At 44.9% G+C, this 26,955-nt stretch overlaps 1 protein-coding gene across 1 annotated transcript in view; it reads left to right on the forward strand.

Annotated features, from left to right (window-relative positions):
- The window catches only part of tlcd3ba (TLC domain containing 3Ba), a gene marked incomplete at both ends in the record, with an annotated part of 29,276 nt that extends 5,889 nt beyond the window's left edge, over positions 1–23,387 (forward strand). Inside the window, 6 exon segments of the mRNA XM_080523026.1 lie at positions 7,720–7,945; positions 15,823–15,918; positions 16,218–16,327; positions 22,473–22,622; positions 22,624–22,640; positions 23,320–23,387. Of these exon segments, the coding sequence (XP_080379152.1) occupies positions 7,720–7,945; positions 15,823–15,918; positions 16,218–16,327; positions 22,473–22,622; positions 22,624–22,640; positions 23,320–23,387 (667 nt within the window).
- Between the last annotated feature and the right edge of the window lie 3,568 nt (positions 23,388–26,955).

A 26,955-nucleotide genomic window follows, 5' to 3' on the forward strand; every position in this document is an offset into this window, starting at 1 on the left:
ATGAAGTTAGAGTCATTTGAATGTTGTTAGACGTCAGGCACATATAGGGTTAACCTCTTTGTAATGAAACCGGAAGCACACAGCGCTATGCGCATTTTAAGCGCATATAGGACTCGCGTGAAGCATTTCTGCGACTCGCGTGAAGCATTTCTGCGACACGCGTTTCTGTTCACTGTTTTCATTCCCCCATCGCTTATACACATAAGTTTGACTGCGGATGACAGTGGGATCGGATCGGAGCCTTTTTTTTTCTGGTGCGATCCCCGATCCAGCATTCAGGACCAATATCGGGTCGATATCCGATATCAGTATCGGATCGGGACATCCCTAACTGAAATACACTCAATTTAAATGATGGGAGAGAGGGAGGAGGCGCCTGGTTGCAGCAGTGAATCACTGGGCTCTTTAAAGCAGATGAATAAACATGTTTTATGCCACTTTTAACTAAATAATAAAGTGAACCCTTATTTTGAACATGGTATGAAAAAAATGCCTACATTATCAGAAGTTGTCGAGCTACCTTTTTCGTGCCTCCCGTCATAGTTGACAGAGAAGCCAAAGTGCTCCCATACATGGGATTTAAATGACGAGGGAGGCATTTCGAGTTCTCCGCCGAACAACGTAACATGATACACTTGGGCTGCGTTCGTAAATTCGCTTTGAGAGCGCCGGAGCGCACACTGGGTCCGACGTCATAAAGGGACCAAGTAATTTGATTGGACAAGAGGCGTTCCTTGAACGCTGATCAGATCCCAGAGCGGATTTACGAACGCAGCCTTGTTGTTGTGGATTCCCAGCTTCACGTGTAGTGAGCAAACAACGGATTCTTTTTCTTTCGCATTATCAACCTATCATTGCGCTTTAGAGTAAAACAAAGCCCGCAACTGTCGCGTCTATCTTTTCATGGCAACTCTACATTGTGATTTACAAGAGATATTAAGTAAGATATTAAGTAATATTATTACTTGTTAACATTTTGCAATTGATCCGCGGTACACATGCGTTCCGAACCGTGGAGGGCGATCCGAACGGATCACGGAATTTCCGTGAGCCTCAACGCCTGCATGAAGCTCAACCTCACCACGTATGAACCAGACTACAAGGACATCAGCAAAACCATGCAGCACCAGAAATCGCATTAAAAGTAAGACATATTTAATTTATTATATGTTAAAAATACTATATGGCTCTCAATGAAATACATTTAGAAATATTTGGCTTTTATGGTTCTCCCAGTCAAAAAGGTTCCCGACCCCTGTTCTAGTATCTAATTGGAAGTCCCTTGGGATAAAAAAAAAAAAGAAAAGAAAAAAGTGTCTGCTTTAAAATGTGAGTGAAAGCCCGTTCAGACGGCAGTCCTGTAGCTCCTCCTCCTACAGGCAGTCCTGTAGCTCCTCCTCCTCCTCCTCCTACAGGCAGTCCTGTAGCTCCTCCTCCTCCTACAGGCAGTCCTGTAGCTCCTCCTCCTCCTACAGGCAGTCCTGTAGCTCCTCCTCCTACAGGCAGTCCTGTAGCTCCTCCTCCTACAGGCAGTCCTGTAGCTCCTCCTCCTACAGGCAGTCCTGTAGCTCCTCCTCCTCCTACAGGCAGTCCTGTAGCTCCTCCTCCTCCTACAGGCAGTCCTGTAGCTCCTCCTCCTACAGGCAGTCCTGTAGCTCCTCCTCCTCCTACAGGCAGTCCTGTAGCTCCTCCTCCTCCTACAGGCAGTCCTGTAGCTCCTCCTCCTACAGGCAGTCCTGTAGCTCCTCCTCCTACAGGCAGTCCTGTAGCTCCTCCTCCTACAGGCAGTCCTGTAGCTCCTCCTCCTACAGGCAGTCCTGTAGCTCCTCCTCCTACAGGCAGTCCTGTAGCTCCTCCTACAGGCAGTCCTGTAGCTCCTCCTCCTCCTACAGGCAGTCCTGTACCTCCTCCTCCTCCTACAGGCAGTCCTGTAGCTCCTCCTCCTACAGGCAGTCCTGTAGCTCCTCCTCCTCCTACAGGCAGTCCTGTAGCTCCTCCTCCTCCTCCTCCTACAGGCAGTCCTGTAGCTCCTCCTCCTACAGGCAGTCCTGTAGCTCCTCCTACAGGCAGTCCTGTAGCTCCTCCTCCTCCTACAGGCAGTCCTGTACCTCCTCCTCCTCCTACAGGCAGTCCTGTAGCTCCTCCTCCTACAGGCAGTCCTGTAGCTCCTCCTCCTCCTACAGGCAGTCCTGTAGCTCCTCCTCCTCCTCCTCCTACAGGCAGTCCTGTAGCTCCTCCTCCTACAGGCAGTCCTGTAGCTCCTCCTCCTCCTACAGGCAGTCCTGTAGCTCCTCCTCCTCCTCCTACAGGCAGTCCTGTAGCTCCTCCTCCTCCTCCTCCTACAGGCAGTCCTGTAGCTCCTCCGGTCTTGTCTACCTCTGAGGCCTACCTGGCCTGGTGAGGGAGAGGAGAGGAGGAGACTGTGAGAGAGACCGTGCCTCCACTGGTTCTCCCTGAGTCAGATGTCGTCCTCCAGATGACTCAGTCTGGGGGGACACAGGTGGTGTTCTTCACCCCCCCCCACCCCACCCCTCCTTAACCCCCTCCCCATCCTCTTTTCCTTTATTAATAACTCAGTAGTCTCGAGTAGGGGGGGGGGGGGGGGGGGGGTGGCAGGTAGACTAGAGGTTAGAGAGGCCGGCTAGCAATCGGAAGGTCACTGGTTGGTTCCCCGCCTCAGGTGGTTAGCTGCATGAGAGCTGGTCACCTGGAGGGTTGCTGGCGTCATATCTAAGGTGTCATATCTACCACTGCCCATTGTGTCCTTGAGCAAAGCACTTAACCGCTGATTGCTTTGTTGTGCAATGACAAAAAGGTTGAATCTAATCTATCTAATCTAAACTTACATTTGTAAAGAAGAAGAGTGGGAGAGGAGAGAGCCTCTGACTCCCTCATTTGCCAGTCAAAGTGGGCAGCAGCGCTCGCCTGACCAGCCTGTTCCTTTGACTAGCAAATCCCACACCCGTCCCCCTGCCCCAAAGTCTGTCTGTCTGTCAGTCTCTCTGAGGTCTAGTGTCTGTCTGTCTGTCTGTCTGTCTCTCTGAGGTCTAGTGTCTGTCTGTCTGTCTGTCTCTCTGAGGTCTAGTGTCTGTCTGTCTGAGGTCTAGTGTCTGGCTGTCTGTCTCTCTGACGTCTAGTGTCTGTCTGTCTCTCTCTCTCTGAGGTCTAGTGTCTGTCTGTCTGAAGTCTAGTGTCTGTCTGTCTCTCTGAGGTCTAGTGTCTGTCTGTCTCTCTCTCTCTCTGAGGTCTAGTGTCTGTCTGTCTGAGGTCTAGTGTCTGTCTGAGGTCTAGTGTCTGTCTGTCTGTCTGTCTCTCTGAGGTCTAGTGTCTGTCTGTCTGTCTCTCTGAGATGTAGTGTCTGTCTGTCTCTCTGAGGTCTAGTGTCTGTCTGTCTGTATGTCTGTCTGAGGTCTAGTGTCTGTCTGTCTGTCTGTGGTCTAGTGTCTGTCTGTCTGTCTCTCTGAGGTCTAGGGTGAATCCCAATTCACCCCTTCGGCTCCGTTTTGCGCGTTCACGTGTAGGGGTAGTGGTGTCCCAATTCATCTTTCATGGAGGGCTAGGGCTAGCGCTAGCCATGGCTCCAATTGGAGAAATTCGCTGGGCACGTTCCATTCGGAGCCATAACCCTTCGCCCCAGAAAGCATTGCGAATCATCTACAGAAATGATTTCGCTCTGATTTCGCTCTAGTTAATACGGAAGTTGTCATTTACTTTTTCTGTAATTACTCCTGGGAGTACAAATTAATAACAAACTGGACTGGACTGACAACACCGAGGCTCTTCTCAGGAAAGGGCAGAGCAGACTGTTTTTCCTGAGAAGGCTGAGGTCTTTCGGCGTGCTGCGAATGTTTTACCAGTCGGTGGTCGCCAGCGTTCTGTTCTTCGCCGTGGCCTGCTGGGGTGGAAACATCTGTGCCAGGGATGCTGCGAAGCTGAGCAAACTGGTGAAGAAGGCCAGCTCTGTGGTGGGGACCGGGCTGGACAGCCTAGAGGTGGTGGCAGAACAGAGGATGGGGAAAAAACTGGCGGCCATGCTGGCCAATCCCTCCCATCCGATGTACTGCGAGCTGGCGGGGATGAGGAGCAAGTTCAGCCACAGATTTGTTCTCCCCCGTCAAAGTACAAAAAGATTTGGACAGTCCTTTATTCCAGCTGCACTCCGACTCTACAACCAGGCCCTGCAGGGTGGGGGAGACCTGGAGCTGAGAGGCCGTTAAGACTGCTACTTGGACTATACATGCACTTGAGCACTTTACTTGCACTTTTTACTTATTGAGCCTGCACTGTTTTATTTATTTATTTATTGAATGTTTTCTGTCTGCCCTAACTAAGCTGTTTGACAACAAAATTTCCCCATTGGGGACAATAAAGGTTTTCATTCATTCATCAAGGACATGTAGTTAACTAATGCAGTGGACAACGGCTGTTTCTCCAGCGTTCCTGTCACATCGGATTTCGTAACGTCTTAAAAATAAATCTGTAAGTCATGCATTTTTCCATGTTTCCCTTTGATGGCATATGACGCCGTAAATGTAACTAAAGTTCAGCCGCGAAGTTGTTGCACTGTTGTCTTATATCAGTGCAGACCGGCAGCATAGGAGCACAGGTTTCATACAGGTTAGAGCTTATTCTATCATGGTCTGATAATGAAGCATTGTTCTTTTTTATTTGATGACTTGTTTGATCGATTGATAGCGTTCAAGTTCATTCAAGTTGTGAATGATTGGGTTGTCCCATTTCTTAGGGGAACCACTACGGCTTGTGGCTCTGTTCGGAGGCCTTGGCTCCAAAGCGAGTGACTCCAAAACGAGCCGAAGTGGTAGAAAAGAGAATCGGGATTGGGCCCTAGTCTCTCTCAGGCTCCCAGCGGCTCTGTGGATGGAGTGAAGCTGAGCACCAAGTGGTTTTGTGACGGAGGAACAATTTATTTGTCATTACGTTGAAAAAGAGAAGTGTGTTACGGTAATAAGCTCGAAAGTCTGTCCATCCTTTTTGGCGTTCCGATCGCTAGCGAAGGAGAGTGTACGTGCACGAGGGGGGGGTCGTGTCAGAGTTACACACGCTGCTCATTTGTTTCCCAAGCATTTTCACAATCTAATTGTTTACCATCCAGACGTGTTCCCAGGTCTTACTCAAGGACACACTAGTGTTGGTGTTCCCAGGTCTTACTCAAGGACACACTAGTGTTGGTGTTCCCAGGTCTTACTCAAGGACACACTAGTGGTGGTGTTCCCAGGTCTTACTCAAGGACACACTAGTGGTGGTGTTCCCAGGTCTTACTCAAGGACACACTAGTGGTGGTGTTCCCAGGTCTTACTCAAGGACACACTAGTGTTGGTGTTCCCAGGTCTTACTCAAGGACACACTAGTGGTGGTGTTCCCAGGTCTTACTCAAGGACACACTAGTGGTGGTGTTCCCAGGTCTTACTCAAGGACACACTAGTGGTGGTGTTCCCAGGTCTTACTCAAGGACACACTAGTGTTGGTGTTCCCAGGTCTTACTCAATGGCACACTAGTGGTGGTGTTCCCAGGTCTTACTCAAGGACACACTAGTGTTGGTGTTCCCAGGTCTTACTCAAGGACACACTAGTGGTGGTGTTCCCAGGTCTTACTCAAGGACACACTAGTGGTGGTGTTCCCAGGTCTTACTCAAGGACACTAGTGGTGGTGTTGCCAGGTCTTACTCAAGGACACACTAGTGGTGGTGTTCCCAGGTCTTACTCAAGGACACAGTAGTGGTGGTGTTCCCAGGTCTTACTCAAGGACACACTAGTGGTGGTGTTCCCAGGTCTTACTCAAGGACACACTAGTGGTGGTGTTCCCAGGTCTTACTCAAGGACACACTAGTGGTGGTGTTGCCAGGTCTTACTCAAGGACACACTTCTTTCGTGTAACGTCAGAGGTCCAACTCGGTGTCGCGTAGCCATGCCCGCATCTCTGGTTCTAGGTCGAAGAGGCTGGCTTCTGAGGGTGGTCTATATAAGGGGCAGATGGTGATTATGTGGTCGGCGGTCTGCTCTGGGTCACCGCACTCGCATGCCGCACTGTCCGCCAGGCCCCACGCCTTCATTGATGTTTTAAAGCGACCGACACCAGTTCGTAGACGGTTCAGTGTGGTCCATTGCCGGCGTGGTAGGTCGTCTCCTCCAATGGCGCCATCTCCTGGGTCCCAGATGTAGCGGTGGATTCGGGAGGGCCCGGCTGACTCCCACTCCTGCTTCCAAGCTGCTGCCAACCATGCATCTCTGGAGATGTCCTCAGAGGTGGAGTTGAGCATGGCTTGTGCTGCCTTGTTGTAAGGGTGGCGGGTCTTGAGTCGGTTTGGAGGTGCTGGTGTTATGGTGGTGTTGTGCAGGATGTGCCAGTCATGCTTTTGTGCCTTCCTGGCCAGGGCGAGGGTGAGGGTGGCAGCCTCCCGTCGGAGGCCGGCCGGTGCTATTCCCGCGAGGACTGGCAAGAGGGACACAGGGGTAGGCTTCAAGCATCCAGTTATTATTCTCAGGGAGGTATTGATAGCCACGTCGACCTTTCTCGCATGAGGGCTTCTGCTCCAGACTGGGGCGCAGTATTCCGCTGCAGAGAAGACCAGGGCTTGGGTGGATATTCTTAGCGTCTTAGCGGAGGCTCCCCAGGTTGTACCAGCAAGGCGGCGGATCAGCACGGCCCTGGATGTCACTTTGGCCTTGACTTCTTCCAGGTGTTGCTTGAAGGATAATGTCCGATCCAGGCGCACTCCAAGGTACTTCGGGGCTTGCTGGACCTCCAGACATTTGTTGTCAACGCGCACCTCAAGTTCCCTCCTGGCTTCTCTGGTGCTAAGGTGGTATGCCGCTGCGACTGTCTTTCCGACACTGAGTTGTAGACGCCACCTTCGAAGGTATGCTACCAGTGTGCCTATGTCTACGTTAAGACCCTCTTCCATCGCCTTCCATGTTGGTCGGCTCAGCATGATGGCAAGATCGTCTGCGTAGCCATACTTTCTAGATGCTGTATCAGGTAGGTCGTGGATGTAAAGGACACACTAGTGGTGGTGTTCCCAGGTCTTACTCAAGGACACACTAGTGGTGGTGTTCCCAGGTCTTACTCAAGGACACACTAGTGGTGGTGTTCCCAGGTCTTACTCAAGGACACACTAGTGGTGGTGTTCCCAGGTGGGATTTGAACTCATGACCTTCTGACCTTCCAACTTGTTTCAGTCCACACCTTTTTCAATTGTTTTATCTTCTATAGAGGGATGTAGAAGGATGTGGAGGGATGTAGAGGGATATGGAGGGATATGATTAAACACAAACACTTCTATCAATGTCTTTTTCCATTAACTATTGTCTTTTTAAATGTTTTATCTATTTACTTCTTATATTTGCTTTTATTCATTGAAATTTTTATTTTCTTCTGCTCCTCTTGCTGTATTTTTAAATAATGCATGTAAAGCACTTTGAATTGCCCCTGTTGTATGAAATGTGCTATACAAATAAACTTGCCTTGCCTTGCCTTGCCTTGCCTTCTGTCCAGCCACCCTGTGCCCTCAAGCAAGGCACTTAACCCCTAATTGCTCTGGGGGGGGGGGAAGGGGGCGCCAACTATGTCTGACCCTGTGCCTAGAGCAAAAAAAAACAACAAATTCCAACAATTGACTGACAAGTTGATTGCATGGTAAATAAAAACATTTTGCTTCTCCCCCCTCTCCTCCTCCCCCTCCCACCCCCCCTCCTCTCCAGGCATTGGCTCACCAGCTCCTACATCCTGTTCGCCGTGCCCTACTTTGCGTACGACATCTACGCCATGTTCATGTGCTACTGGCACAAGCTGCAGGTCAAGGGTCACGAGGAGGGAGGGGCGCGGCCTGTGGCCATAGGAACGGCCGTGCCCAGCTACCTGCGCCGCGAGTTCCTCATGGTGCTGCACCACGTCGTCATGGTGACCGTCTGCTTTCCCGTCTCTGTGGTAACTATCGCTGCGTTTTTTCTTTCTTCTTTTTTCTTTGTCTCTCTGAATGTCTGTGTCACACAGACACACACGTCATATGTATATACCAGGGTTTCCAAAAATTTGTGCCGGTCAACGTGTCCGGGAAGATTTCAATTTACCGGACAAACGTGAGATATTCCGGTCATCATATTAAAATATAATATAGCTGTTTGTCGCGGTGATTACTGTTGTGTAGCCTAGCCTATATATGCCGTTTAATGTCTATTTCTCATCCGATACGATTAGATGCGAGCTATATAATAAATATAATAATATAGGCTTTCATGATTCGCATGCGCGCTATGCCATATGTCCAGCGCTGAACGCGCGCCACACTGGGAACTGAACAGACTGCATCGATCAATGAACGGACTCCACATTACGTTAACTGAAGTCTGTTAAATTGTTTGGGATTAATGTGAGTTTTCTATTTTCTCTTTTCAGTTTTACCCTTTTTTATCAATAAAACAACGTCATTTCTATAACCAGGTCTCGCTGGTTGGGAAGGCATTTAGTTTAGCTGCCTGTCAAATCATACTTAATCGGACTCGGGAGTATGACAATGAGGAGAACATAACTGTTTATTGAGAAACAATTGATAGGCAGGCTGGGATACGTATATAAAGAAATACCACAATGTCTAGATTTATAACATTTTATTGAAAAATGCAAGAGGTTACATGTAGGCTTCTGGCGTGACACATAGGCTAGCCTAATTTCCGTTCATATGCCTTTTATCAGATAAAATAAAATAGAATAAAACTCTTTGAAAATAAATAGGCTTTAAATGAACTTGCAATGCGCATAGGCTAATTTCCGTTCGATGTTAATAGGCCTATAGTAGCCTATGCCTTTTCTCAGATAGGGGATAGCCTTAAATAAAATAGCCTGCTATTCAGGCTTTCAGTAGCTCAGTCAGTCCCACATACTGATGACATGCGATGCCATTTTTTGCCATGTGAAATGCAACTTGTAGCTGAGAGTGCAGCTTATTGTTAGCCTGCTCACAGTGGCCTTTCATAGCGGTTTGCTGTTGCCTCAAACTGACCGCCGATATGTGGTCACTGCACCGACTGTGATCAGTGAGAGCCGACATTCTCATATTCGTTGCTCCTCTCATGAATCCGTTATTCCTCCCTGATTTTTTGCACGGTGAGCAGAAAATTTTTCCTTCCCCATCTAAACGCAGCCAGGGGAAATTTTCTTTCCATTCAACTCGGAACCCTCGAGACTTTTTGGCTGGAGGAGCCACTACGGCACTACTTAAACTTTGTCTTGCCATGTTTACCTCTCGCTCGCTATGGTGCACTTTGAGCTGCAACGTTTGCAGGTTAAAAGCGCTAGCCTATACAAATAAAAGTTATTATTATTATTATGGTGGCCCGCTACGCAGGGTTGCCAGATGGGCTGCGTTATCGCCGAATGGGCTACTGGGTTTAACGGTAATAGACTGGTTAGGCTGTAAATTGTCAATCCCATCTGGCAACCCTGCCGCTAGGCAGGCTATTGCCGCTGTTTCGCGGAGTCACCTTCTTTTTTAATATAGAAGGAATCAGAATGTGACAATTAAACTTTAGCGAATTGTATTCAAATTGTGCTTAGAGGGAATTATTTTCACCGGACATTATGACCGAAGAGGTTTAAATTTGTCGGACTTCAACACATTTTACCGGACAAAGACCGGTAATTACCGGTTAACGGAAACCCAGGTATATACACCTAACCCTCATAGTTGTCCAGAAGTGAGAGGGTGAGATTCAGGTCTCTAGACTGGAGAAATGGCCCTCGCAGGCTTCCTGTACCTCCATCAGCCTCCCTGTCTCCATAGAGACTGCTGCTATTTGTAGCCGGTACAGCAGACCGGTACTAGCATGACTTTAATTGTGTGTGTGTGTGTGTGTGTGTGTGTGTGTGTGTTTGTGTGAATGAATAGTCAAGTTTCAAACACTTGTGAATAGTCAAGTTTCAAAATAGGACAAATGTCCCTCAGTTGGGGAGTGTAAGGTCATGTTCTCACATGAAAATCCGAATCATGAGCCGGAGCAATTGGATGAGATTGCAACATCATTGCATAAATTATTTCTCTGATTTGCGTTCTCACAGTCCTTTATGTAAACGAAGTAACATATACGCAATCAAAGCAACAGACATGGTAGTTGATTGAAAATTGGAAAATGTAAAATTGCCCGTTCGACCCGCTCTTATCCAGATCAACAGGCGTGCGCTGTTGTTTTCCTATGGACTGCCTCGAGCAGCGTTCTCACCAAAAGCGAAGCAGGCGGAGCATGCGTCGGTTGTTTGCTCCGGGAGCGACTTCGAATGCGCGTTCTCACAGCTCCAAACGACGCAGAGCAGAGCGAATTTTATCCTAAACTCCGATTCCAAGTGAAGCAAATGTTCTAGTGATAACACACCCTAAGAGTCTCTAGGCACAGAGGGAGGTCGACACAGAGGAACTGCTGTAGAAACGTGTTTATTTACGTGGAGCACAGCTCAGCAACGTCACTTACGTGCTGAGCGAGTCTTTTCAAATAATAGGGAATACAGAATAAGCTCAGCCCACCGGCTTCCCCTCTCGGGATCCACTGCGGCGACTTCAAACGGCGCTGACTCCCCTTTCAGGACTCAGCTTGATCTGCCGTCGTTCTCTCTCTCTCTCTCTCTCTGTATCTCTATCTCTATCTATCTCTATCTAGGGGGAACAAACACACACAGGTTGGAAAACAAGTCTGATTACTGACACCTGTCCGTAATCAGCTCGTCATCCACCCCCCACCACAGTCTGGCTCCACCTGCATGCCAGAACGCGCCATGCTCCCCACAGGGAGACACTTATCTTGTCTTATCTCCTGTCTCTGGCTGTGTTCGTAATGGTATACTAGCATACTGCATACTCAATGAGTATGTACTGCATACTGCCTACTAAATTCATAATAAGTATGCGAAAACCAGCCGACCGTTTACACAGTATGCATTTCGCCGGGAGAGGGGGAATTTAAACCTCCATTTTAAACCTCCATTGGCTAAAAGCTGTAATTCTGGCTTTGTGTTAACATGTCATTTTATGAAGTTTTAATATGTTTTCAGGTGAGAAAGTAACCACATATATTTCCAAAATGTGTCCAGTTTTCATATTGTTGTCTTAGCAGTTGGTAAAAGAACATGATTAAAATAAATATATATGAGCAATAACATATCGTGGGCTTGCTGCAGCAAGCACAATACAACCAACTTGTCCGTCTGAAGCGACAATACTGGGATCATTCGTGATTGGGCTACAATCAGTCAAATACTAGGTGAACGTGTGTGTAAGACACGAATAAACTTGGATTTCATGCATTTCAAGTGGCATATTTGTAATCATGACGACGTAGCCTTGTCTAAGAATGCATTTCACCCTGTTAATTCCCAGTAGTGAAAATACCACCGCTCATCCGTGATCAGACTTAGCTGGGGTGCTGCAGCTGAAGAGTATCAAATAAAGTGCAAAAACGCAGCATCTGCACAATCAAATCTGTGCAAAAAACTATGTTTATTGCAAGCTTTCGGTCCCAAGGCTATCGGACAATGTAAACAGCAGCCGTCGGCAACAAAATGTGAAGAGCTTGCACTGTTCTTTAATAATAAAATAACATCTATTAGAGCCAGCATCACCCCTGACGCAAACATAGTCGACCTCAGGAAAACAAAAGCAGCAACTATGAGTGAATTCACCTGTATAACACTACTGGACCTCTGTAACACAGTCTCTAAATCTAATTCCTCCACCTCCTGCCTTGACCCTATACCAACAGCATTCTTCAAGCGGGTGTTTGATAGTGTCTCAAATCATGTGCTGAAGATCATAAATACGTCGCTTCAAACAGGCATCTTCCCAGATGCCTACAAAACAGCTGTTGTAAGACCGCTATTAAAGAAACCCAACCTCGACGCCGATGCACTGAAAAACTACAGACCGATATCCAACCTCACATTCATTAGTAAGATACTTGAGAAGGAAGTTTCACTACAAACCAACTCCTTTCTCAAAGAAAATAATGTCATGGAGGAATTTCAATCAGGTTTTAGAACATATCACAGCACTGAAACTGCTCTTACTAAAATAGTGAGTGATCTCAGACTAAACTCTGATGCTAATAAGGTCTCAATTCTCGTCCTATTAGATCTAAGTGCAGCGTTCGATACGATCGACCATGATATCTGTGATATCCTGGTTAGACTACCTGTAGTACCACCCCACGCCAGTAGGGGAACCCCAGAGGTGTTGGGCTGGAGTTACCTGTTATATAGACGGGGTCCCAGAGTAAGCCAGGCAGTGCCCGGAGTACCATGCTGTTACCACCTGTTCTTGAATAAAAGGTTAACTTGAATCCTGGATGGCATTCCCATTATTCATTAGTTAGGTTACTACAATATCCTAATCAATCGTCTTGAAGAGTTAGTTGGTCTTTCTGGCAGCGTGTTAAATTGGTTCAGAACATACATTACAGGGAGAAAGTTCTACAGTATGTCAAGTAGGGCTGCAACAACGAATCGATGAAATCGATAAAAATCGATAATGAAATTCGTTGGCGACGAATGCTATTATCGATTCGTCGTTTTTATTTATTTTTTGTCGGGTTTTGTTTCCATAACAAACCTACTTTCTGTTGACGCACGCCACGCTGTCTTGCGGCCGGTGTAGGCATCGCGAATCATATGGCCGGAAAGGGCAGAACCTATGACCGGAACCGGAAAAGTGGGAAAATCCGGTACCTACACCGGCGCGGCGGCTACATTTAAATCATGCTACTCAAAAGCCTTGAGAGTGAAGCTGTCTGCTGTCTGCTGTCAGGACATGCTAGTGAGTTAGCTAGCAGGGTTAGCTCGCTGCTGCCGCTAGCTGACTTTCACTACGCTGCTCGTCCAGCTGTAGTCTGCGTAGCTGTGCTGAGAACCAGAGCAGTAACTATGTTTCTATAGAGGAGGTTACAGCTGACTTCCTATTGTTTTATTATATAAGTCCTGCTGGGCTCAGCCCTTCCATGGTCTCCTGCTCTCCATGCAAATGCGTTAGTGTGAGTTCTGGCGAAGCGTCAGCTAAATGACTGTAATGTAATGCGATAGCCAGTGAGTGTTTGCTCGCATTCATGAATTCAATATTGCATGACAAGTGTATTTAGCTAGCTGGCTAACGTCAGTGGTAGAGCAGAGGTGATAAGCTAAAGGCTAGCTAGTGGTAGCCTACCAAGCTACCCGTGAGTTAGAGTGAGGCACTGACTGTCGCCTAGCCTATTGTATGGAGTGAGAGGACACATTGCATTGTTTTGGAGCATATCTGTTATATAAAAACATTAGTGTCTTGTCTGTAGCCTATATTGCACTTTGGGTTACTGACCTTTACATTAAGCAAAGTTATTACCTAAAACAATGCATGTATTGAGCTAGAGTTCAACTACTTTATTGAAACAATCTACCGCCATAGTCCATGGCCTGTTGTTAAACCTATTTGATGTAGCAAAGCCTTTTTTATTTATATATATTATTATTTTTTATTAATACTTTTTACATTTTGCACATGTATATGTATAGGCCTGGCTGATTTAGAAAACATAAAATAAAATTTGCAAACTACATCTTTTCCCCCCGCTTTTTTTGTATCCGATTAACCGAAAAAATAATCGGCAGATTAATCGATTATCAAAATAATCGTTAGTTGCAGCCCTAGCTTGGAGATCATGTGTCTGAGAAATATGACAGCGACTTCGGAGTCGCACAAGGGAGCTGCCTTGGTCCACTACTATTCTCACTATACATGTTACCACTCGGGGACATCATTAGAGAGCACAACGTATGTTTCCACAGCTATGCCGATGACACCCAACTGTACATTTCTGCTGAACCAAATGATACTTCAGCTATAGACTTCATTACGAACTGCCTTCTAGCAATAAATAAATGGATGAGCAATAACTTCCTGAAGCTAAACGAGGACAAAACTGAAGTCCTACTGATCGGCCCTAAAGCAAAGAGGGATATGCTGCTTAATAATCTGGGGAAACTGACATCATGGATTAAACCTGAGGTTACAAGTCTAGGGGCCAGTTTCACAGACAAGGCTTAAGCCTAATCCTGGACTAAAAAGCATCTTCAATGGAGATTTTACATTGAAAGTGTGATTTAGTCCAGGACTAGGCTTAAGCCTTGTCTGTGAAACCGGCCCTAGGTGTTATTTTCGACTCAGACCTAAGCTTCAAGTCCCATATTAACAAGGTGACGAAAACATCATTCTTTCACCTTAGAAACATTGCTAAAGTAAGACCACTTATAAACCAAAAAGATGCTGAAAAACTGATTCATGCCTTTGTCTCAAGCCGGCTCGATTACTGTAACGCACTTTTTACTGGCCTTCCTAAAAAAACTACAGCAAGACTTCAGCTCATTCAAAACTCTGCAGCTCGACTTCTAACTAGAACCAAGAGGAGAGAGCACATTACTCCGGTCCTAGCTACTCTGCACTGGCTGCCAGTAACATGTAGGGTTGATTTTAAGGTCCTCCTCCTTATATACAAAGCCCTTAATGGGCGAGGCCCAAAGTACATTGCTAATTCCCTTGCCAATTATGTACCCTCAAGAACACTAAGATCATCTATCGCAGGTTTATTAGAGGTTCCCAGCAATAGTCAGAAGAAGATCGGGAGCGCAGCCTTTGCCAACTATGCCCCAAAGCTTTGGAACACATTACCTTTAGAGATCAGGGAAGCCAGCTCACTAAATATTTTTAAAAGAAATCTAAAAACGCACTTCTTCAATATAGCCTTCAACTAGCTCATCTGCACCTGCCTACTGCTCATTTGTTTTAACTTCTTTTATTTCTTTCTTTTAAGAAAGACTTAAATTGGTGTGGAAATAAAATAAAGCCCAGTCTTGCCATTAGGCAAGTGGTAGTAAATATTTTCATAGACAAAGGATTTAAGTTGGTGTGGAAATAAAATAAAGCCCAGTCTTGCCATTAGGCAAGTGGTAGTAAATATTTTCATAGGCGAAATACTTAAATTGGTGTGGAAATAAAATAAAGCCCAGTCTTGCCATTAGGCAAGTGGTAGTAAATATTTTCATAGACAAAGGATTTAAGTTGGTGTGGAAATAAAATAAAGCCCAGTCTTGCCATTAGGCAAGTGGTAGTAAATATTTTCATAGGCCCTTTTTTAAATAAATGTTTATTGTATTTTCTTTACCTTTTCTTTTTACTGTTTTCCCCTGCTCTTATATTCACGACTCTTTTTAGTGTTTTCCCCTGCTTTTATATTCATTCTATGCATGTATATGTTTTTATATATGTTTTTATATTCACTTTATGTTCTTATTCCTGTTGTAAAGCACTTTGAGCTGCATTTCTTGTATGAAAGGTGCTATATAAATAAAGCTTTACTTACTTACTTACTTACTTACTATGACAAGTTTGTATGACACTGTTTGACAAGGCTGAAAGCGCACAGGGTTGCCAGATGGGATTGACAATTTACAGCCTAAACTTTCTATAACCTCAAAATCCAGTAGCCCATTCGGCGGTAACCCGCCCCATCTGGCAACCCTGGACACGCAATGCATTTTGGGGAATCAGTACCCCAGAAGTGTCCAGTTGTATCACACTTAAATAATTCCGAAAATATAGTATATATACTCAATTTCTCGCATACTCAAATCTTGCATACTGTACAGTGTGAACGCTCTCGCATACTCAAATCTACGTCATATCTAGTATGAGTAGTATGCTATTCCGAACACAGCCTCTGTTTCTCTCTCTGTCTCTCTCTCTCTATCCCTCTCTCTCTCTCTCCCTATCTCTCTATCCCTCTCTCTCTCTCTCTCAGTTCTGGAGGCAGGGGAAGGGGGATTACTTCCAGGGTGTCATGTTTATGGCTGAACTCAGCACTCCGTCCGTCTGTCTGGGAAAGATCCTCATCCAGGTAATCTCCCTCCACCATCACCCCCTCTCTCTATTCCAATACTCTCTCTCTCTTTCTCTCTCTCACATACTCACACACATTCATACACACACAGAACTTCATTTCTGTCTTCCTCTATTGGTGTTCAGGGTTGAGGTATATTTCATGTTACCCTCCCTGTCTGGTTCCAACACGGCAGCCTTACCCTTTTAATATCTCTCCTTTGAACTCTCTCTTCTCTTTCTTTCTTCTCTCGCTCTCCTTGTTTTATTTTGTTTTTTCTTCCTCCTTCCCCCCCTCCTTTTCTTCCCTCTCTTCAGTACAAGAAGCAGCACACACTTGTTCACAAAGTGAACGGAGCTCTCATGCTGGTCACTTTCTTCATCTGTCGTGTCCTGCTCTTCCCCTACCTCTACTACGCATACAGCAGGTACGGTTCCCCTAGCGACGGTCGGTCTGTCTGTCTGTCTGTCTGTGTCTGTCTGTCTGTCTGGCTGTCTGTCTCTCTTTCTTTCTGTCTGTCTGTCTGTCTGTCTGTCTGTCTCTCTTTCTGTCTGTCTGTCTGTCTGTGTCTGTCTGTCTGTCTGGCTGTCTGTCTGTCTGGCTGGCTGTCTGTCTCTCTTTCTGTCTGTCTGTTTGTCTGCCTGTCTCCTTCTGTCTGTCTGCCTGCCTCTCTTTCTGTCTGCCTGTCTGCCTTACTGTCTGCCTGTCTCTCTTTCTGTCTGTCTGTCTGTCTGTCTCTCTTTCTGTCTGCCTGCCTCTCTTTCTGTCTGTCTGTCTGTCTGTCTGTCTGCCTGCCTGCCTGCCTGCCTGCCTGCCTGCCTGCCTGCCTGCCTGCCTGCCTGCCTGCCTGCCTGCCTGCCTGCCTGCCTGCCTGCCTGCCTGTCTCTCTGGCTGTCACACTGTCTCTGTCTATCTCTGGCTGGCTGTCTGCTTGTTTGTCTGTATCTGCCTGTTTGTCTGTATCTGCCTGTTTGTCTGTCTGTCTGTCTGTCTCTGCCTGTCTGTCTGCCTTCCTGTTTTGTTTCTACCTGTTTTATTTGACTGTGGTAGAAGGTGGTCATATTCCCAAAATAACCCAATCACTTCCATTAGTGAATACTTCAGAATCCTGTGTATCTACGGTTTCAATGTTAGGGCTTTCACACCGGCAAAGAACTGTGCTGGTTCACGTTCGCGTTCGGGAACCTCTGAACGTTGGTGCTGTCTGGCGAACGAACCCGCGTTCATACCAGTGTAACCAGAACCATCCGCGTCATCAACGATGGGTGATGAAGGGGCGGGATAAACAAAAATGTCACAACTAGATGGCAGCTACTTCACTGGAAAAGAGGATATTATCTTCCACTACAGTATCTGAAATAAACACAATTTTCTATGAAACAAAACAAAAGACACTTTCTACTACTCTTACTAATCAGCTGCTCCATTACTGGAATAGAAATGGCTTACGAAATTCGCGTTTGCGCATGTCCGCTCGCATGTGCGTGTGTGTGTGTGTGTTTGCTGAGGAAGATAGAGAGAATAATTAAACTTTTGATATTGTTTTTGATCACTAATGATTAGATTTAGATTAGATTACAATTTGTCTACTTCCTTCTTGCTGGTCTCTGCAGCCTAGAATATGACACACCCACTGACGACGTGACTGTTCTACGTTTTGGTTCGCTCTTGAGAACCACTATTTTCTGGTTCCCGCTGCGAACCAACTTTTCAGGCTCCGAACCAATTGAGTTTCGGTCTGAACGCGCCGGCCGGTTCCAGACTTGGTTCGCCGGCACGGTTCTTTGCCGGTGTGAACGCCCTATCAGTGAGCACTCTGACTGGAGGTGTCTGGTCACCAACGTCTGCTGCTGTTGTGACGGTGCATAAATAACAACATGTTTATAACACCTTCACAGAGCTGTGCCGACCAGGCAAAGGTCTTTACAGGAAGCTCTACCTTAGATGGGCTGAACATTCTCAACATTCCCCAACTGTTGCAGTTAGCAATTTACCTGACACTTAAAGATAGGGTTTTTGATTGCCGGCAAATAGTATTAGACCATAGACCATTTACTCGGCAGGTGATAACATCCTCCTGTTTGAATGAAGCTAGCAGCTGATAACATCCTCCTGTTTGAATTAAGCTAGCAGCTGATAACATCCTCCTGTTTGAATGAAGCTAGCAGCTGATAGCATCCTCCTGTTTGAATGAAGCTAGCAGGTGATAACATCCTCCTGTTTGAATGAAGCTAGCAGCTGATAACATCCTCCTGTTTGAATTAAGCTAGCAGGTGATAACATCCTCCTGTTTAAATGAAGCTAGCAGCTGATAACATCCTCCTGTTTGAATGAAGCTAGCAGCTGATAACATCCTCCTGTTTGAATTAAGCTAGCAGGTGATAACATCCTCCTGTTTAAATGAAGCTAGCAGCTGATAACATCCTCCTGTTTGAATGAAGCTAGCAGCTGATAACATCCTCCTGTTTGAATTAAGCTAGCAGGTGATAGCATCCTCCTGTTTAAATGAAGCTAGCAGCTGATAACATCCTCCTGTTTGAATGAAGCTAGCAGCTGATAACATCCTCCTGTTTGAATTAAGCTAGCAGCTGATAACATCCTCCTGTTTGAATGAAGCTAGCAGCTGATAGCATCCTCCTGTTTGAATGAAGCTAGCAGGTGATAGCATCCTCCTGTTTAAATGAAGCTAGCAGCTGATAACATCCTCCTGTTTGAATGAAGATAGCAGCTGATAACATCCTCCTGTTTGAATGAAGCTAGCACGCTAGCAGCTGATAACCACGCTAGCTTCTGTGAAGACATCCAGTTAGTACCATGTCAGCATTCTCTTTGTGATCTAGTAGCCACGCTGTATTTAACTAGCTGGGTCAAAGTTCAAAGTTAGTAAGCCAGCTAACCTTAACACACTGAAACATTTGACCATGACACTATTAGGGATGTCCCGATCCGATATTGATATCGCCGCGATATTGGTCCTGAATGCTGGATCGCAGATCGCACCAGAAATAAAATAGGCAGCGATCTGGGACTTGCGATCCGGCGTGTCACTCACGTGATGACAACAGTAGTAGTCAGTGGTCACGGGCATGAGAGTTGGCTAGTAGCTACCTGTGTGTAATGAGTCTGACAATGTCATGATGCTAGCTGGTGAAATCATAAATCATTTGCTTACGTAAGTTTTCGGTTGTTTACATAGTCTGAAACTACAGATGGTAAGCTTTCAAATGATGCGTCATACATTGAAATCGGAAAAAAATTCAAGACGACACGAGTATTTGAATGCTTGTTTGTATCAATGTTTTGCTCAAGAATGGTGACTGCTAAAAACGCTGCTAACAGCTAGCGGCTAACGTTTCGTTCTAAAACGAAAGTATGTTTACAAGCCAGGTATCACTTACCGGTAGCCTCTGGCAACAGTGAATCCAACCCACAGATTATAAGTATTTAGTGATCGTTAAACTGTTGTATATTATATTGAGTGGTACTAGGCTACACTTTTAAAAAGGGTGCTATAATTGATTTGCCATTTGTAAGAGAAGATAAATAGAATAAAAACCTGAAGGCACTAAAACTAGAAATCAGACAGTAACTCTTTTTTTTTCTACAATGCTGAATGCTGCAGTTTAAATAGTTTTAACTTTAAACCAGTTGGTCACTGAGTACTGCAGAGTACTGTTTTTGTTGCTTGAATAAAGGCTGGCAGTCTTTAATAGCCAACTGTTGTTGTGGACTATATACTGGGGAAGTATTTGTTATTATTCAGGAGTAAAACAATAAATACAAATATCGGATTGATATCGGTATCGCAGATACCTGAAGCCCAGGTATCGGTATCGGTAGTGAAAAAATGGGATCGGGACATCCCGACACTATGGTAAGCTACAAGCTTCAGCTGGTGTCTCTAGCCATAGAATTAAAATGAGGTTGCAACATTTAGTACCACCCCATTGTCATTTTGTAGCTAGGTTGTGGAAGCTCAATGGCCCTTTTGTTTTTGCCTATTTCTCTCAATTGGCGTGCTGGCTCCAAGAATGTCCACCAGAGCTGTTGCCCGTGAATTGAATGTTCATTTCTCTACCATAAGCCGTCTCCAAAGGCATTTCCGAGAATTTGGCAGTACATCCAACTGACTTTGGAGACGGCTTATGGTAGAGAAATTAACATTCAATTCACTGGCAACAGCTCTGGTGGACATTCCTGCCAATTGCACGCGCCCTTAAAACTTGTGACATCTGTGGCATTGTGCCGTGTGATAAAACTGCACATTTTAGAGTGGCCTTTTATTGTGACCAGCCTAAGGCACACCTGTGCAATAATCATGCCGTCTAATCAGCATCTGGATATGCCACACCTGTCAGGTGGATGTATTATCTCAGAGAAGTGCTCACTAACACAGATTTAAACACGTTTGTGAACAAAAATTGAAAGGCTTTTTGTGTACACAGAAAAAGTCTTAGATCTTTGATTTCAACTCGTGAAAAATTGGAGCAAAACCAAGTGTTAGGTTTATATTTTTGTTCAGTGTATATGCACGATTCATTTACCTCACTTGAGACAAAGCAACACATTGGTAGCACTATCTGGCATGGAACGCAAAGTATCAATGGGTGCGTTATTATTCAGTGGCAGCGATGTGCAGGTTGTTTACCGTTTAGAATCCACGACATTGCGTTTCGTTTGACTTTGTTTGTCACATTTTAAATACCGTATTTTCCGGACTATAATTCGCTCCGGAGTATAAGTCGCATCAATCAAAGAAATGTGTCATGAAGAGGAAAAAAACATAAGTCGCACTGGACTATAAGTCGCATTTATTTAGAAATGTATTTCACAATATCCAAGACCAAGAACAGACATTTAATCTGGAAAGTCAAGTTATTCAACTACACAATAGCCAGAACAACAGGCTGAATAGGTGTCCGGTATGTTAACGTAACACATTAACAGTTATTCAGCTACATAATAGCATAAAGAATAGGGCTGTTACGATTATTCGACGTCGTCGACGTCATCGACTACGTCAATACGTCGGTTAGCGTAATATGCGTCGGTTAGTCGTAAATAAACAAAATGGCGTTTTTTTTTTTTTTTTTTTTTTTAAACCTTTATTTTACCAGGCGAGACAATTAAGTGTATGAGTGGAAAATGGATAGCTACTAGCTAATGTTACACAAGCCATGTAGCTCACCACAGTTCGTATGTCTTGTCTTCTGGTGTTAGTAACGTTAGCTATGTAGCTGGCTAGCTACGGTAGCCTATTGTCATTGTGGTGCGAGCACCTACTGTACGTTATCTAGCTCGTAGCTCGCATGCTACGTTAGCATCAATTTAGCTAATCATAACATAGCAGCGAGAGTAACGTTAGCTAGCTATGTGTTGTGGTGATGGATAGACTTCTAAATGGCCATGTTGGCATTCAAGTTGGCTAAACATAGCAGTGAGGTGGAGACAAATACGTTTTTTTTTTCTCTTTTTTTTTACAGTACAAAAATTATCGTTAGACTTATCGATAAATTAGTCGTTAGACTAATCGAATAATCGATAAAATAATCGCTAGATTAATCGTTAGAAAAATAGTCGTTTGGGACAGCACTAATAAAGAACATACCTGGGAGGCTGAATAGGCTAAATTAACATAACAAGCTAGCGAGTCCAACAAGCAAGTTACCGGTAAGCAAGATCACCAAGCTCCCGTTAATGTTTTAGTTTCAATTTCTTCAGTGGTACAGGAGCAGCATATAGTTGTCACAAGCCCAGAGCGCCCTCTCGCGGCTGTAGACAGTAATGTTAATGAAATTATATATATATTTTGATATATAAGTCGCACCTGACTATAAGTCGCAGGACCAGCCAAACTATGAAAAAAAGTGTGACTTATAGTCTGGAAAATACGGTAGATAGCATACTACTTTATCAGCTTTCTCAAACAAAGTTTGTGAACGGATACCAGGCATGAGCGCTTGAATACTGTACTTGTAAATAGAACTTTACACTGCGATACTACACCGCAGTTTGACGTCCTGACGCTTGATTTTTTGCAACATGCAACTGTCAGAAAAACATAAGAATCGATAAAAGGAATCGATAACCATAACAATTTGGAACCGGTTCTCAACTGGAACCAGTTCTTGAATTCCATCCCTAGAGCAACCTTGGACAATGAGTACACATGTTGGTCATATGACCAATATAATATGTTGTCACTGACTTGGATGGAGGAGGCCATTGTAATTGAATATTGCATCTGAAATTGATTTCTTTGTTTTGTTTTTTTCCTTAATTGATGTCATAATTTAACCTTTAGCAGTGAAAACTGACACTGATTATGTGGGCTCTGCAAAAATAGTCCTACACGGTGGTAAAACGATGACGCATATGACAATCAGCAACCACTCTAGGGGCATGCGCTCTGTCCAGTTCAAATGGAGCAAAAACATTTTTAAATAAACCATCATCCTCTGTTCTGTGCTTAGTCAGACAGTGTCATCTCTGCAGTATATGTTCCATGTTCTAAGTGTCTGGTACTGTAAAGCAGACCCTGTTAACCCCTGTGCCCCCCACCCCCACTGCAGGTACGCCTCCATCCCCCTCTACAAGGTGCCCCTGGTGGTCCCCTGGCAGTGCAACGCGGGGGCCGCCCTGCTCATGGCCCCCCAGGTCTACTGGTTCACTCTCATCAGCAGGGGGGCCTTCCGCCTCTTCACCGGGGCCTCCCGCCCCCGCCCCGGCCTCGCCCTCAAGCCTGACTCGGACTGCCCCCCCCCCGGCCACGGAAGCCCCTTCGCCACCTCCCCCGCTAATGGATACAGCCCCCCCCGCGAGGCGGAGGAGGGGGAGACAGACGCACACTGAGAGACGGAGAGAAGGGAGGAGAAAGCAGAAGGGAGGAGAAAGCAGATCCCTGTTGGAGGCCGGGCGGGGGGATGGGGTGGTGGGGTTGTTGTAATGTACTGTAGAGAAACAAACTGAACTGAACGACACTGGAGCCAAAAACCAAAATGGAGGACCAGGGCTGGCCTCAGACTGCACTGTGTACTGTAACATAGGAGAGGGAGAGGAGAGGTGTGTCTGGTCTTCTACCTCTCTCTCCCTCCTTCTGTCCTCTAACACTCTCTCCCTCTCTCTACCTCTCTCCCTCTCACTACCACTCTCTCTCCCTCTCTCTACCACTCTCTCTCCCTCCTTCTGTCCTCTCTCTCTACCTCTCTCCCTTCCTCCGTCCTCTACCACTCTCTCCTTCCGCCGCTCGCTTTTACCCAGACCTTGCGGTGGAGGGGGTGAGGAGAGATATTGATCTTGATGGAGGGAGTGGGTGAGTGAGTGAGAGGAGGTTCTTTTAAAGCAGAGAAGAGAGGAGCATCTGTGAAAGGGTCAAACGCCACAGAGCCCTCCCATGACTGTGGTCTCGCAGACCTCCAGCAGACCTGAGGCAGCAAGAAGAGCTGCAGGAAGCGGAAGGAAAGAAAGGATTCCACTTTGAAGGATAGTCGGCCAATCAAGTAGAGAAACATAGAGCTGTTGAGAGAGAGATCGATATCGATCTATCTTCAGATAATTTCAGTTCTACTAAGGATTGCAAGTACATCATTGATTGTAATCTTTTTAAAGAGAAATGTAAAAAAAAAAACGCTGTTCTCGATTAGGTTGGCTGGGCAGGATGTAGGAATGTATTATACTGTTAAAAAAAGAAAAGAAAAAAAGATCGATTTTGGTGGGGTGGGTGCAACAATGCCAGTATCTGAAGTTCCTGATCTGCTGTGTGGCTGGACTGAGGAACAGAGAACACAGCCAACTGCCTTTACCTCTCCTCTGAACGGGACTCTCTACCCTGTTACTCTCTTTCAGACACGTGCGGGAAGGCAACAGGACCCCACCCCCCCAATGTGACCAGTGTACATACTATACACAATTTTATTGTTTCAGGTTTTTATATCGTTCAAATAATATGAATAATTTGAATTATTGATTTATTTATTGATTGTTTTTTCGATTGTTTTAACTTATGAATTGTGATTTCTTTTTAGTACGGGTAGTTTTTTTTTATTTATGCTCCTGTAACCCTTCACTCTGTTCACCTCTCGGGACTGCTGAGGAGAGAGATAGCAGACAAAGGAAGAAGGGTTCAATAGACGCAGACGGGTGAGATGCTGTACAGGCCACATGACTGTCCAAACCCCCAACCACACCCCTCCCCCCAGCTCGGTCAGGCTGACCAGCAGTCTTAGCACCGTTGCCACGGTACTATCACGAGGGAGATGACTAGGGCGCCCCCTCCAGACTGAATGTAGTACTATCGTTGGAACTGCCGACGCACGCCCTTCTGAGATGATATCCAACAGTGTTATAAAGGTCTGGGAGACTTCGGGTGTTGCAGTGTTGCGTATTAATGTCGCTGTACTTGAAATGCATACTGGCTGCACGTGTCCCACTCCCCGCCGTGATACTCTACTCTCTCTCTGTACTGAAGAACTTGTGGGATTTGAACGGAAGAGACTGTAATACATTGACTTATATTGACTTATACATTGGCTCCTGAGTTCCACATTTTTAGACCGTTTCAACCACTATTTTGAGTTTTGTGTTTGTTACTGGTGATTTGGACATGTTTCTCATGCCATTTACTCATGACATAGTGCCCGATGCCATCAATGTAGCTGTCAAAAAGTCACTGGGTTTGAGATGTGGTCATCTTTGAAACATCAACCCCCAGTGACCGAAACCTCGACCAAAGCCATGTTTGTGAACCTGCATTCTGACCTACAAGGAAGCCAAGGGATGAGATAATAGAGCAACTGTTATGCGCTGGACCATACATATATATATATATTATATGTATGTATATATATATATATGTATGTATCTATATATAGCTGCATGATGTCAACAAGAGAATGGCTTACCATTGGCCAACAAGCGGGGGGATATTCCGGGGCTTACTGTATATCGGCCAATGAAGGGGACACCATAACACCTCACATAAAGGCACTGTTGAAATGGTACCATGGAGAATGGGCTATCATTATTTATTGACGGGTCATAATCAACATGGTTTTGTCTTGTCATCGATGCATTCTAACAGGTTGAGGTAAAAGCACTGTTGAAATGGTACCATGGAGAATGGGCTATCATTATTTATTGACAGGTCATAATCAACATGGTTTTGTCTTGTCATCGATGCATTCTAAGTTCTAACAGGTTGAGGTTGTGTTAAGGTCAATTGCGCAAGGGGTAGGGTCAAATTTCCGACAACAAAGTAAAGTCTGGTTTCAACCTCATATTCTAGTTCTTTCTAACCCTTTCGGATGTGTTTAGGAGTCCTAGCCATTCTCATAATGTCATTCAAACAATAAATTATTTGAATATGTTCACGAATGAAATTCTAAATGTTTCTTATGCTGAATTCTGCAACTTGTTTTGTTTGGCTGTAGTCTTTTCTGAGCAGCGGAGGTTGTCCTTCATAAAAACGGTTGGTTGCAGATTAACCTAAACTGCAGATTAGTTTTAAGTGAGCCATTATTTGAGTCAAACACTATATGATGGTCTATATGATGGTCTTAAATTATATTTGTATTTATTTGTTATCTTAAACAACCATCATGTCATCACCATCTCTTGATAGTGTCTGCTATCACTAACCCCATCAATTCATTATTAGAGTGCCTTTATGTAAAGTGTTGCCTCAAGAGAAAAACACATCATCCGTTTACCAGTCTCCAGTGTGGTATGCCCTCTGTCTTGGCAAGTATTAAAAGGACTATATCTTCCATGTTGTTCGTTAGTTATTTTGTTGTATGTGTCTGAGGAGGTTTGAATGTATATGAATACATGTTTCCATGATGTAATATCTTGTATGGGCTTGTGTTCTGTCGATTGCTGCCTGACTGGGCTGTTTTGTGTAAACTCCTATTCTCTGGCTGAAATATACTCTGCTGTCCTCCACCCTTCTGGCTGTGTGACATCATCTGTCCTCCCCTTCTGGCCTTTGACAACAGTTAGTCATTGAGAAATGAATTTCTTTAGATTCAACGTCCAATATGACATTGATCAGTGGTCCCTTTTGATTGATTGATTTAATGTTGGGAAACACACAGCATGTGGCCCAGAGGATGACATAAGTGTGAAACATTTATTTCCACGGTGGTTCTCTTTATGCAAAAAAGTGTTTTCAATTTCAATTCAAATTTGAAATTTCAATTCAGAGTTGTACCTCTTTCCAAATGTCAGAATATGAGATTGCTGTGGGATGATTAAAGGTACACTATTGAAGTTTAGTTGCTAATTATTTACCTTTTGGCTAACAGCTTTGGCAAATAAAGGTATGGGTATTAGGAGGTCTGCCGCTGTTTCTCCAACGACATCATTGTTGGACGTCATCTCTGACTAAGTAGGTTGCGTCCCGAGTCTATTCTTCACACAATCTCCTCGCTTCGCTAAATGCTTTAGAGGAGAAGAGCTTGGGGAGGTACCTTGGATCTACTCCTCCAATGGGAGGGTTAGATGAGAGTCTATGGGACTCAACCATAGGATGTTGCATTATCAATGTACAGTGGGCTCAAAAATTGTTGGCACCCCTGACAGAAAATGAACAAACAATACTGACAAAAAATTCTAAACAATATATTTATAGACAAACTCAAAATACCAACATTTGATAAATACTGTGCTATATTAATGTTCCATTGGAACCAAAACAAATAATTGACTGATTTAATAAAAAATCTATTTCCTCCAAATCAATGTTTCACAATTATTGGCACCCTTACATATTATTGTAAATAATACCTACCAAAATTAAACCAGGCATTAAATTCCACTTATTTAAGTTTATCTATGTGTTAAGGAACTGTATTGAGTGATTACATCACTTCCTCTTTCACTAGGGTATAAAAATGAGGTAACACACATGCAATATCCCTTTGTCATCCAACACCATGAAGAAAACAAAATAATTGGCAGTTCAAAAGAGGCAGATGATCGTAGACCTTCATAAATGTGGTAATGGCTACAAGAATATTCACAAACGATTGAATATACCACTGAGCACTGTCAGAGCAA

The sequence above is a fragment of the Nansenia antarctica genome (assembly GCF_963989245.1).
Source record: "Nansenia antarctica genome assembly, chromosome: 2".
In the NCBI taxonomy this organism is placed as follows: Eukaryota; Metazoa; Chordata; class Actinopteri; order Argentiniformes; family Microstomatidae; genus Nansenia; species Nansenia antarctica.